We start from the raw sequence: 14,761 nt of genomic DNA on the forward strand, positions 1-14,761 counted from the left end.
AAATAAAATTAAAAATGAATTCAAGCTTGAAAGATGAGGTCATTACCTACTTTTAAGATGCGAACACGAAGACCTCTGAACTATACACATTCATTCAAACTGCACTACAATGATGGAAAATACAAAAAGCGCAGCATTTCCAAGGAACCACAGACATTTCGACCATAATTATTTGTTCCTGTTTTGTCTTTGGAAAACTTCCTTTTTCTTTTTTTTTTTTTTTAAGACAATCACTTAAGAATGTTTTCAGGCACTACAATTTGTGACAATCAAAACAGTCTTCCAATGGGTCCACAGCGTTCAGAGATTCAAGCCCAATGCACTTCGGGGTTTGGCACGTAAAATAATAGAAATGAAATCTGGTTTAGAGGTAACTGTGATTGTTCTAAGATGCACAGTCCCTTCAAATGCTGCATGACACACACAACTGGAAAATCACCTCCTGTTGGCACTACATTGCTTCACCAGTGCATTTTATCCTACAACCACTAAAACAGCACAGTAAGCAAATATACAGGAAACTGAAAACAAGTAAAAACAAAGATTAAAAAAAAAAAAACCTAAATATCTTTAACATGCATTTTTCATTAGTTACATTGAACATTTTACTCAGAATAGAGCATGCAAAAAGGGATGGTCTGCTTTAAGGTTTTCCTTTGAAGCTTTACATGGCAGCCAGACATCACACACGCACACACGACACAATAATACTATAGCAGGTCAGTGAGGAAGGCCAATACATTTTATACAGATTCATGTCTTGTGTTGTCACAAGTCCCATGATAATTTTGGAAATCAATGTTGGATTCCTAGGACAAGGAGCCAACATCCAGATACCAGGAAAACGCAAGCAATGCATGCAGATCTGAAACATGAGCCTAAAATGAAGCCTGATATATTTGGCTAGGGAGCAGAATTAGTCACAGCATCAGGAAGTGGGGTATAAGCCACAAAAAAAAAAAAAAAAAAAAAAAAAAAAAAAAAAAGATGGAAAACAAACAACAAAAAACCCTTCCCCTTCCTTCACCCCTAAAGGCAAAAAATGGAGCAATAATTAAAATAATAACAATAATCACTTGTCACATTCATCTAGATTGGCAGGCCATGTGGCACCGAGAAGCTGCTAAAGGTACTTGTGGAAATACCACAATGCAAGCCATTAAGGAAGGAATGCTAGAAATGTTTCCACTGACCCGGCCCTCAGCAGGACACTTCTAGCGAGCTTTGTTTCTCAGCCCGAAGTCACTGTGCTGTTTGTGTAGTGCACGCGCTAGACACACTCCCTCTCTGGGCCGCGTGTCCACTGGGTTTGGGGAGCCAGGCTTGGCCTTAGATTCACATGCAGGCACTCTTCCAAGAGCCACCAGGAGAGCAGCGGACAGGCGTGCAGATGACACTTGTTTATTCACGGGAGGAGTACCTAAGACCTAGGTAACTCACTGCATGGAGAAGCTCGCCCTTGGCTGCTGCGATGAGGCGCTGGATACGCTGTAGGAAACGTGGTGTGTACGTATATGGCGTGCGGGGTTACCATCCACCAGCACTAGGCGCAGCCTTCCTGGAGCGAAGTGGGCATCATGCAAACCACACATGAGACCTTTAAACTACAAAATCTCTGACAGCAAGGACAGCCATGATGGAAGTCGATTGACAGCAAGAGTGTTCAGCCTTTTACCCAAATCTTAGGTAAGATTTCCAATCTCCCAAGAGACTGGTTTCACGTAAGGCCTTATCCTACCTTTCAAACTGCCATGGCTTATCTAAAACAAAGTGACACATGGGTGTATTGCTGCTAAACCAAACACTTTTTCAGTAAAAACTACCTTGAAGGAATAAGCCAGGGAAGGATTCTGTGGCTAAGGGCTGCTATCAGTCACACCAACAAAGGAGCATGGGCCACTGATCCTGGGGTAACAGTGTCCACAGAAGCAGCACATCATAAGCAAGAACATACAGCACCCCAAAAGATGTCAGGAGGTTTAGCTGGTATTTGCCTAGACATTCTTTGTGGGGGAAAGCCAGGGGAAAAGCCTTTGGACCATAATCATGTATCAGTAATAGTAGCAATAAAAATGCAAGTGTCCCAGAGAACTTGTTCGAGGGCAACACTGTCATTCTTCCACTTACATTATTAATATAAAGTACTAGCTCTTCCAGGAACTCGCCACATACACACGGGTAACCGATGTACCAAAACCCAGGTTACTGATTTGTACAAATACTGGACCCAATGTGTGTCCAAAATACACTGGCATTACACTGTGTGGACCAAGCACCTGGGCTTTGCTTTAAAAAAAAAAAAAAAAAAGTATTTGATAAAATATGTAAACAAAAGAATTTACAAAGCTTAGACTTAAAGGCAGCCTTTTACCCAGATTTCTAACTATTTTATAAAATTCTAATGTGGGTCATTAGCTGTTGAGAAGTGATTTCTATTTGGACTTATGGTTTGAAGCCTCCACATTGAAAAAGGTGCTCTGAACTTTCGACTTTGAAACAAGCTGAACATCCCTATGTGCTTCCTGTGCCCAAATTTAATTTTAAATAAACAGCATTAATATGTTAAATATGACTGACTTGGATCAAGCACTCCTATTAAACTGGAGAAAATTATTTAACCCCATCCCAATCCACAAAGAAAGGACTGCCAATAAAGTGTGTGTGTGTACGCTCACGTACACACGTGCAAAAATCTGTGTGTGCATATATATATATATATATATATATATATATATATATAATATACGTATACACACAGACATAGGTAGATATTGATGCATATATATCTCAAAAAAAGGCAGTAACAAAAATACCAAACTATGCTTGCATTGTGGCAGCAGAATAAGAGAATGTTAAGAGTGAAGGGGAAATGGATAAAATCGATTACAGTTTTAATTGACAATGATACTAGCTTAACTTTTACCTGTAACTCCCCTCCAGACAGACAGACTTCTTTTAAGAGGAAGGAGTTGCTAACACAAAAGGCTTTGTGTTCACATAAATCTGTACTATTCAGAACAAAACCCGTTCTGCTGGCAGAGATTGTGGGTTCGCAGGGACATTTAAGCTTTCATTAAACTGGAAAGCAGAAAGTCTTTATGTCTACAAATTATACATTTAATAGTTCCACAAATTTGGCAAAGTTCATGACGACATCTAGGATGTTTTCACCAAATCGTAGACATAAATATGGAAATCATCATCAAACTTGATGAAATAGACAGACGGTTTGGCTTCTACTTGATGAATGACCATGCCAGTCCTTTTAGAGCCATCTTCTTTGGCATATTCCACTTGTTTGCCTACTAGGCTGTCCACAACTTCTCCTGGTTCCCTTTCTGCTGGAGGTGAATCATCTATATGTAAATAGTGGAGAAAAATAATTTATAGCCATTTTTTAGATACATACTAACTCATGTCTATTTTAACAAACATTTTTAATATCCTGGGTTTATCTTATCTAGACCAAGAGTCAGCACATTTTTTCTTCAAGGGCCAGACTTGAGGCCATGTGGTCTCTGTAGGAACTACCCAGCTCTGCTCTGTGGTGTGAGAGCAGCCACAGATGATACATGAATGAATGGTGTGGCTGTGTGCCAGTAAAACTTCATTTACTACCCTGCCGGGTGACTCAGTCGGTTGGAACGTTGTCCCATACACTAAATGGTTGTGGGTTCAATCCCTGGTTGGGATTCGCACGGGAGGCAACCAATCGATGTTTTTCTCTCTCTCAAATCTGTAAAAACAAACAAAACTTCATTTACAACAACAGTGTGCTGATCCCCAAGATCTAGACATGTAAACAAACTTAAGAGTGCTAACCAGAAATCCCCTTGGCTCATGTTTAATTATGGCTATAATTACTTGAAGAGGTATGGACTAAATGAAGAAAAAGGCCAAGGAAAACAAGCTAAATAATAATATGCCTTCTTAAAAATAAGTCTGAGTTACTCTAAAATAGGATTTCAAAGCAGACAATACCTACTGGGATTACTGAGAATATGCTACACACTTAAAATGCCTAAGTACTTCTGGTCTTAAAGCTTCTTTATCCTCAACTTCGCTGCATTATACATTGCTTTCCTAACCCAGTTTCAAAACAAAAGAGATTTATTTCCACAGATGATGTATTAAAGAATTGTAAACCTGAAACCTCTATGATTTTATTAACCAATGTTACCCCAATATATTAAATATAAAAGAAAACAAAAGATTTCCTATGCTTTAAAATTAGGTGCTAAGTGAACTTGATCCCCAAACCAATTACAACCAAGTCTCCCAGGATGGCTAAAGCACCTGTATTTTTTTAAAGGTCCCCAAGAAAACCTTAGTGTGGGGGAACAGCCCTATGACCTAGTAGGAACTCTGTTCTAGTAATACACATGTAATGAGAGCAAACCATCACCACCAACAACAAAGAAACAATGTAAAAGAGAAAAAAGGGGAAAGGGAGGCAGGCAATTAACAATTCTATTTTTAGAAGCCTCTAATAGGTCCTGAAGAACTTGCACTTCCTCCCATGTACCAGCAGAGGACAGGGCCTTCAGGTAAGGCTACTGGACATCTGGTTTTCTCAAGGCAATCCAGGCTTAGGCTGGTCATCCGGGCACAATGGTTGGCAGTGTACCATTCTATTCTTATAGGGATCCTGGTTTGGATCATTATCATGTTAACAGTAGTTTGCCTCTGAATACAACAAATTCTCTCATTGAATAACACGATCCAAACCCTATTCTGATCTCTGGTACTAAGAGACACAAAAAATACAACTAAAATGTTTGAGCACACATATCTTATCAGTACTTTTTTTAAACAAGTAAGAGGAAAGCAAAGCTGAAATCTCTTCAAAAATGCTTTTGCCTCAAGCAGCAGCATCATACCATCACTTTCATGTTTACAAAGGAATTCCAAAAGCATGGTTCCCAGACATTTTACAGTACGATGAGCAAACAAACAAGGGACTCACAGAGGCCACTGCAGAGCTCTGACTCAGAGCATCAACACTGTTTCTAAGGGCAAACACGCTTTCATACCACTCACAAAAGTACTTAGCAGTCTGGAGAGAGAAGACAGGATGGAGAAGTGGCTGGGATGTGAGAGGAGATGGGTAATGTGCAAATGACCACACACTTTCTATCATCAAAGTCCATAACCCTTACTTTGACTGGATATATCTCTTTAAAAAAAAATCAACTTCATAATGCTCTTGAGAAATGCTTTCATGGTAACTCCTGCCTATATAAATACTTTCCATTACACATCTGTAACAAATGTACTCAAACATTTAAAAAAAAAATCTAGAAGGTAGAAAGTCAGGGCCTGATGAACACGTGAATAAGCTCACTGACTAGCTTGTTCACAGAAAGAACTGAAAAAAGGGAAACAGAAGCCCTGGTCAGGTAGCTCAGTTGGTTAGAGTGTCATCCCTAAACGCCAAGGTTTGGATTCAATACCCAGTCAGGGCATATACAAGAATCAACCAATGAATACATAAGTAAGTGGAACAACAAGTCCATGTTTCTGTTTCTCTCTCTCTAAAAATCAACGGAAAAAAATAAAGGCAATAGAGATGCAGTCACATTACCAATATAGTGAGTGTCTGTGTCTGTCCAGGGTTCCAGTGTTTGAAGAAAGGACATGGAGTAGCCTTAAAAAGAACAGGCTAATTCCATTCACAATAGCATGAAAAAGAATAAAAGACTTAAGAAGAGACCCAGAAGAGGCAAAACAATGGGGGTGTATGTGTGACAGATTCACACTTCCAGACTTTAAAACTTAATACAAAACAATTTAATCAAGTATGACCAGATATATGGACAAATGGAAAAGAAGGGAAAGTTCACAAATACACCCATACATCTATAAGGAATTGATTTTCAACAAGGGTGCCCAAACCATTCAACAGGGAAAAGAATTGTGTTGGTATTTGTTTTCTTTTAAATGGTGCTCAGACAATTGTATTGTCACATGCAAAAGAATAAAGCTGAACCCTTAAGCTACATTATAAACAAAAAATTAACTCAAAACATATCAAAGATCTAAATAGAAGAGCTTAAGAAATAAAACTTAAGACTCTTAGAAGAAAACATAGTAGCCTTGGATTTGTCAACAGATTACAAGATACAACACCAAAAACACAAACAACAAAGGCATCATAGGTAAAATGGACTTCAGAACACCACCAAGAGAGTGAATGAGAACCCACAGAATGAGGTAAAAGTATCTGCAAATCATGTAGCTGACAGGAGACTTGTACCTAGAATATTGACTCTTTCAACACACAACAGACAGCCAGTTGAAAAAAGTACAAAGGACACAGACATTTCTCCAAAGACACACAATGAAAAGATACTTGACATCTTTAGTCATCAGGGAAATTAGATATCACTTCACAACCAATAAAATACAAGTCAGATAACAAGAAGTGTTGGTGAGGGTTGGAGAATCCAGAACCCTCACACACTGTTGATGAGAATGCTTAACATCAGCCTGGCAGTACCCTACACAGTTCAACAGAGTGATCACTATGATCCACCAATTCTGCTCCCAGGTGTCTACATACCCAAGAGAACTGCAAACACCCACCCATTCAGAAACTTGCACACAAATATTTATAGCGACAGTCTTCACAGTAAATAAGCTAGAGGACAATCCAAATGTCTATCACCAGATGACCAAACAAACAAAATATAGTCTATCCATACAAGGAGTTGTATTTGCCCATAAATAAAAAGAGAAGTACTGACACATGCTACAACACAGACGAGCCCTGAAAACAGTGGTTAGTGAGAGAAGCCAGTCAGTCACAAAGGGCCCCATACCATACACTCCATCCATATGAAAGTCCAAAGTCCATAGCAGGGAAATAGCCACAAAAAGTAAATTACTCTTGGCAAAGAGGTAAAAATTTCACAACCTATGCTTGATGTGTGACTTATCCCTACTAATTAAAATAAAAACTGTATCTGCAAAATAGTTTATCAAGTATCTTGCTCTAAAATTACATTACTTTTGAATAATCAAAAATAAAAGTTGTCAATTCATACTTACTAGAATCAGGCATAATGCGAAGGTCACCTTCTTTATAATCATCTAAGAGCTGGTACATGTACAAGACCGGGTCTTTCTCATAGGTGATGTAAAACCATGTGTTCATTATAGGGGCACGTGCCAAGACCATTCCCCTCCATTCGTCTTTAGAGCCATCCTCGGTCTCAAACATGTGCTCTACAGCTTTGCCAATCATTGTGTCGGCTAAGTGTGCATCGCTGATTCGAGATGTTGCTAGGGACAAAAACAAAAGAAAACAATGGTCTATAAAGGGTTTTACTGAATATCTACTGTGAAAACTGAACTTATTCAAATGTTGTCCACACAATACACTAGCCAGCATCAGAATCACCTGGTGGGTTTTAAGAACCACCACCAAAATTACGTTGCTGGACCTAGCCCAGATTTGATTCCATCAGAACTATTTTATTGCCCCAAGTCAGTTATTTTGAGAATATTTTTTCCTCTAAATTTTTCTGAACTCATCTGCTCTTGGTGCTGTATCTAAACTAGGACTTCCTTCCCTTTATATTAACATCTTACATAAATAATCACAGATCATTTATTAAAACTAAGAAATTAACCTATTTAGGTTTTTATTTTATTCTTGCTCCTTCAATCTATTCCCACAGCAACCAGAGTGACCTTTGTGGCAGTTATATAGGATTGTATTGTTCATTTTTTTGTTGTTATTTCTTTTCTTTTCTTTTTTAATCCTCATCCAAGGCTATTTTTCCATTGATTTTTTAGAAAGAATGGGAGAGGGGAAGACATCGATGTGAGAGAAACATCAATAAGAGAGAAACATCGATGTGAGAGAAACCCATCAATTGGTTGTCTCCTGCAAACCGAAGTAGATGCCCTTGACTGGAATCGAATTGGGGACCCTTAGGTCCGCAGGCCAACGCTCTATCCAATGAGCCAAACTGGCTAGGGCTGTTGTTTTTTAAAAAGTATTTTTATTTATTTCAGAGAGAAAGGGAGAGGGACAGAGAGCTAGAAACATCAATGAAGAGAGAGAATCATTGATCAGCTGCCTCCTGCATGCCCCCTACTGGGGATCCAGACTGCAATCCGGGGCAGGTACCCTGACCCCGTGGTTAATACGTGGATGCTCAACCACTGAGCAATAGCGGCCGGGCATGTTCATTTGTTTAAAATGCAGCCGTGTTTTCCTTTCACATAATCTGAATAACGAACTGCTTCTCATGGGCCATCTTCCCCTCTTGGCCCTCTTCACTCCTATTCTGTCACCTCCCTCCTAACTGCCTTCACCTCAGTGTCACGGGCACCTCTGTTTTCCTGGGACACCCCCTGGCCTCCTCATTTGGACCATGTGCTGCCCCCACACCTTCAAGGGCTGGCTCCTGAGCAGGTCTCCTCCCAGAGGCTCTCCACGATCACCCTGGGGAAAGCAGCCACCAGCCTCAGTCACCAGTCACCTCACCAGTTTTATTTCTTAATGGCATTTATCATCATCTACAGTTATCTTGTTTTACATGTTTGTTTACTTGCTTTTAGCCTACCATGATGCAAGGAGAGGCCTTTCCCATCCTGTTTCCAATACCACGCTCACAGTGGTTCCTATTTGTTGCATGAATTATTTCAGAGAGCGGGCTGTTCTGGACGGCTTGTGTGGTTAGCAGCACAGCCTCCCCACTGGTGTATCAGCCCTCTGCACAGCCCTGCTCCACCTTCTTTAAAGAGGTAGACAAAAATTACAAGCTTCATTTCTTTAACACTGGGAATTATAGAGGCTCTCGCTGATTATAAGGTTTCTCCTCAGTTTTAGACAAATGTCTTTAGAATAAATAAGCAAACCTATTTTACTCGTGAGTGCTTTTCTTTCGGTTAAATAAAATTCAAAGGAACAAAGATTAGAATTTCTTGGTAGAGATACCGTTTATCCAATTTATCAGGATATTCTAAAAACATACGGTGGTTTTCTTTGCTTAATTATAGGATAATTAATAAAAAGTACATAGAATTCCCCACTGTGCATAATTTTAAAACGAAATCCAACAAGTTTCTTCATACCAAAAGTTCTCAAACTTTTTGATCCCCAGGACTCCTATACATTCTTAAAAATTTTGAGGGCTCCAAAGAGTCATTTGTTTATACAGATGACAACTGTCAATGTCAACTATTGTACAAATTATAAATGATAAATCTAAAAATATTTATTTAAAAATATCTACCTAAACATTTTTTGGTAAAATATGTTTTTATTGATTTCAGAGAGAAGAAGAAAGAGAAAGAGAGGGAGAGGGAGAGGGAGAAACATTGATGAGAAAGAATCATCGACTGGCTGCCTCCTGCATATCCCTTTAGTAGGTATTGAGCCCACAACCTGGGCATGTGGCCTGACTGGGAATTGAACCTGCGACCTCCTGGTGCATGGGACCATGCTCAACCAACTGAGCCACACTGGCCAAGTATATAAACATATTTTTAGTGAAAAATAATTATCTTCTAACAAAAACTTAGTAAGAAAAGTGGACAGCTAGATTCTTATATCTGCTTTAACATTCAATCTGTTATATATTATTTTGATCTATTAATCTTTTCATATAATTCTAGATAGTCTTTTATCATAATATATCAAATCTCAATGTGTGGCAGCTCCTTAAAGGTTAAATGCAATGTAGAATCTAAAATCATTATCAATAAATTTGTCATACTGTTATTTAAATTAAAACTCATTTATCTCCAGAATATATAAAGAACTCCTACAACTCAACAACAACAAAATCAAATAACCTGATCAAAAAATGGGCAAGGACTTGAATAGACATTTCTGCTAAAATTACATACCAATGAACAAAAAGCATAGGAAAAGATGCTCAAAATCATTAATCATCAGAGAAATGCAAATCAAAACCAACAGAAAATAACAGGAATTGGTGAGAATGTAGTCAAACTGGAACCCTAGTGCACTGCTGGTGGGACTGTAAAATGTTACAAACACTATGGAAAGCAGTAATTCTATGTATGTTGCTCAGAAAATTAAACAAAGTAGTACCATATGATCCAGCAATTCCACTTCTGGGTATACACCCAAAAGAACTGAAAGCAGGGTCCCGAAGGGATATCTGTACACCCATGTTCATAGCAGCATTGATCACAACAGCCAAAAGGTTGAAGCAACTCAAGTGTCCACACACGGATGAACAAAACATGGTCTATACATGTAATAGAGCAGTATCAGCTTCGAAAAGGAAGGACAGCCTGACATGTGCTACAATGTGAATGAACTCGAGGACATTATCCTGAGAGAAAGAAGCCAATCACAAAGCAAACACTGTAAGACTTACGAAGTAAACTCAAGAGACACAGAAACTAGAATGGTGGGTGCCGGGGGTTAAGGGGAGAGAAAAAAGGGAAGTTGTTCAAGGGAGATAGAATTACAGATCTACGAGATGAAAAAGTTCTAAAGAACTGTGTTACAACAATGTGAATGAATATACGTAACACTACTGAACTGTAACCTTAAAAATAGTTAAAGTAGTAAATTTTATGTTGTGTTTCTTACCACAACAAAAGTCTGTCAAATCTGTTGGTCTTGCCCTGGCCGGTGGGCAGCGTCCCGTACACCAAAAGGTTGCGAGTTTGATCCCCGGGCAGGGCACATACCTAAGTTTAGGGTTTGATCCCTGGTAAAGGCAAATACGGCAGGCAACCAATCAATGTTTCTCTCTCCCTTTCTCTCTAAAATTAATAACAACATCCTGGTGAGGATTAAAAAACAACAAAGTCTGTTTTTCTACAGTTAGTTATGAGTGGCATTCTCTTGTGTTAATAAAGCCACAGTAATCATCATAACCTGCATGTCTTTTTCCATACAAACTATAAACCTACTTTTGCCCACCCCTGTATTTATATCCCTCACAGTTCCTTTAGAACATGCACTGATCAACTTTTGTGGTATTAGGTGACTGATTTAAATAGAGAGTGCTTGTGCTCCAATAAAAATAACAATACCAATAATACAGAAGAATAATCAGAAAGCATTCATTTAAGTAATTATCTTTAAAGCATATAAACGCAGAAATAGTAAAGAGAACTTACCAACTCTATCAGGGAGGACTTCAAGCGCAGACACTCTTTCATCTTTATTAAGTTCGAGTCCATAAACACAGTCAAATCCATCGTATTTTATAAGATACAAAGAAGGGTTTACAGGCACCTGGTCCAGAACGGTTCCTTTCCACTGGGTGACAGGGCCACTGCCCTCCTTCCACCCATGCTGAATCCTGCAGCCTACGATGTTCCGCCGAGGCTGGGACACGGGCTTGCTCGGCCCCACGCTGCTCCGGTGTTTTCTGTATTCACACACACACAGACACGTAAGGTATCAGCTCAAAGGTATGCACTACTGGATCCAACACAACTGCTGCTAGCTAGCATGCTCTCCCCAGCCCACCACACTGTGCTCGCTAAGGCTGCCACCCGGGCAGCCCCACAGCAATGCAGTGCGGCTCACGTGGGGGCTCTTCTCTACCACCATGCGTCCACGGTGGGTGGCAGTAGGAGCTTCTTGTGCACCCAGGTGTGGACAGGCAGAAAAACTTGACTACACAGGGGCAACTCAAGCCCCAACATTAAGCATCAGTTTTTCAGCCAAATTTATAGCCTTAGAGAATATAAGTCCATTTCTAGTAAAAAAAAAAAAAGTATAGCGCTGGCTGGTGTAGCTCAGTTGGTTGGACATTGTCCCATAGACAGAGAGGTCACCAGTTCTATTCCAGTCAGGGCACATGTCCGGGTTGAGGGCTCCATCCCCAGAGTGTGTGTGTGTGGTGGTGGTGATGGTGGTGTTGGCGGGGCCGCGTGTGTAGGAGGAAACCAATCAATGTTTCCCTCTCTCCCTTCTCCCCTTAAAAAAAAAAAAAAATTCAGTAAAAATTTAAAAACATAATAAAAAAGAAAAAATTAGAAAGAAATGTATAACTACTTAATTTCATCCATTCTAATCCTAATAATAGACAAATATGCAAAATGACCATACCTCCAACACACCCACAAGCCACACCCACCATCCAATCAGAGCGAGTATGCAAATTAACCCAAACCAAGATGGCTACAGCCACAGAGAGCAAGGTTTCCTAGGTAACAGAGGAAACCAAGCTTTCCGCCTGCCTTTGCCAGGCCTAAGCCTCCACTCAAGCTACAAAGTTTCAATTATAGAAGGTAAACAAATTCAAACAAATGGCAGCAGAATGGAGCTTGAGAGAGCAGGCCAGGGTTGCCGCCGGCAACAGGGGAAGCAAAGCTTTGGGCACACCCTGGCCGGGCCCACCTGCTTAAGGCAACAAAGTTTCAATTATAACCCCAACACAAATGGCTGCCGGCCGTGGAGGGAGCCCCAGGCTTGGCTCCGCTCCAGGCTACAAAGTTTCAATTGTAGAAGGAAAATAAATTCCAAATACCAGGGCCTCTACTTGGGTTGCCAGGGGGCGTGGCCGGCCTGCAAACCACCACAGGCCCTTCACTCAGGCCTCCCCACACCCCAAGGGAACCCCCACCTGATCCGGGACACCCTTCAGGGCAAACCAACTGGCCCCCACCCCTGTACCAGGCCTCTATCCTATCTAATAAAAGAGTAATATGAAGATTGATCATCACTGCAACACACAATATAGCTGCCCCATGTGGTCAAAGATCCTGCCCCCATGTGGACACAAGATGGCCACCACAGATGGCCAGCAGGAGAGGACAGTTGGGAGGCACCCGGCCTGCAAGGGAGGGCAGTTGAGAAGGACCAGGCCTGCCAGGGAGGGCAGTTGAGAGGGACCAGGCCTGCAAGGGAGGGCAGTTGGAGGTGATCAACCCTGCAGGAGAGGGCAGTTAGGAGTGACCAGGCCGGCAGAGGAGGGAAGTTGGGGGCAAACAGGCTGGCAGGGGAGCCGTTAGGCATCAATCAGGCTGGCAGCGGAGTGGTTAGGGGGTAATCAGGCTGGCAGGCAGAAGCGGTTAGGGGCAATCAGGAAGGCAGGCAGGCAAGCCGTTGGGAGCCAGCAGTCCTGGATTGTGAGAGGGATCCCAGATTGGAAAGGGTACAGGATGGGCTGAGGGACAACCCCCCTCCATGCACGAATTTCATGCACCGGGCCTCTAGTGTTCACATAATTTTGCACCCCCACCCCCAGGCTTAAACAGTAAAAATAAACTAGACATTGAAGTTTATTATTATTTTTTTAAAGACTTAGAATACATTTTTTTTCAAATATATTTTATTGATTTTTTACAGAGAGGAAGGGAGAGGGATAGAGAGTTTGAAACATCGATGAGAGAGAAACATTGATCAGCTGCCTCCTACACACTCTGTACTGGGGATGTGCCCGCAAGCAAGGTACATGCCCTTGACTGGAATCAAACCTGGGACCCTTGAGTCTGCAGGCCGATGCTCTATCCACTGAGCCAAACTGGCTAGGGCTGAAGTTTATTCTTAAAACTGCATTTCAGATGGGCTTATATTCATTTATTATACCACCATTACTTCTCTAGAAAATATAATCTTAAACACATTTGTCACAAATACTTACATATTAAAAATTATTGGGGCAACACCAAACTACATTCTTTCTAGATATTAACAACTAGTAGCCCATTTGCAGGAAGAATCCTGCAAGCGGCTGCTACGGCCACGTGCGCTGCCGCCCGCCCCACTCCGCCACGCTCCGCCCCGCCTGGACTTTCCCTCTGACAGCCACCTTGCTTTCCGCTTTTCCTCCCTCTTCCTTCTAAGTTATTTTCAGTATTCACTCCTCTGTCCCTCAGTGTATGCAAATTAACCGCCATCTTTGTTGGGTAATTTGCATACTTGCCCTGATTGGCTGGTGGGCGTGGCTTGGGCATAGCGAAGGTGTGGTCAATTTGCATATTACTATTTTATTAGGGAGGATTGAAAATCTACATACAATGTTTACAAATAATACACCTGGCTCTTGCTATCAGGGAAAAAAAATATTTGTTTCACCTACATATCCAACGATACCCAAAGGGGGCAAGACTTGGCCTGAATACAAGCTCCCACATTTTTAAAAATATATATGTTTTTATTGATTTTTAGAGAGGGGGGGGGAAGGGAGAGGGATAGAGAGAAATATCAATGAGAGAGGACCTCATCCTGCACAACCCCTACTGGAGATCAAGCCCACAACCCGGGCATGTGCCCTGACCAGGGAATTGAACCAGCAACCTCCTGGTTTTTGGGTCAGTGCTCAACCCCTGAGCCATACCAGCCAGGGCCCCTCCCACACTTTTATGGCATAAAGCTCTTATTTGGTATATCATGAATAAAAGTTAGAAACAACTGGCATAACACAAATACACTTTAAAAAAGAACAAATTTATTGTAAGCTGTAATATTTAAAACTACAATTATATATATTTTAAATAGACCAGTTTGGTAAATTTTAGTGTTTTATGACACAGAGAAATAGGTTATAGCAAACCATTAGAATTGCCTCGATGAGGCGTGGAATTTTACCTAAGCAAGAGGGGGACACCATTTGGAGGACACGCCAGAAGGAAAACTTGAGCAGACTGAGAAAGGCTGCCAAGGTTCCATGCAGAGTGTGGAGACCAGGAAACACAGGGCTGCCCCAGCCCTCCAGGCTCTGCAAACACCCAGCACACTGCCTTCCGGGAAGGCGGAGCCTGCACTGAGCGTGCCCGGCTGGGGACAGTATCCTAATGAGAAGGATGG

General features: G+C 41.2%; 1 protein-coding gene across 6 annotated transcripts in view; it reads right to left on the reverse strand.

Annotated features, from left to right (window-relative positions):
- Nucleotides 1-202: 202 nt before the first annotated feature.
- SPIN1 (spindlin 1) overlaps nucleotides 203-14,761 on the reverse strand; it is a 94,016-nt gene continuing 79,457 nt past the window's right edge. For all 6 annotated transcript variants that reach the window (XM_054726900.1, XM_054726902.1, XM_054726905.1 and 3 more), the window contains 3 exons: nucleotides 11,119-11,372; nucleotides 7,051-7,284; nucleotides 203-3,356 (listed from right to left, as the gene is read on the reverse strand). In XM_054726900.1, coding sequence (XP_054582875.1) covers nucleotides 3,157-3,356; nucleotides 7,051-7,284; nucleotides 11,119-11,372 — 688 coding nt within the window. In that variant the 3' untranslated portion in view covers nucleotides 203-3,156. The remainder of the gene's footprint in view (nucleotides 3,357-7,050; nucleotides 7,285-11,118; nucleotides 11,373-14,761) is intronic.

Source organism: Eptesicus fuscus, chromosome 15, assembly GCF_027574615.1.
Source record: "Eptesicus fuscus isolate TK198812 chromosome 15, DD_ASM_mEF_20220401, whole genome shotgun sequence".
Classification (NCBI taxonomy): domain Eukaryota; kingdom Metazoa; phylum Chordata; class Mammalia; order Chiroptera; family Vespertilionidae; genus Eptesicus; species Eptesicus fuscus.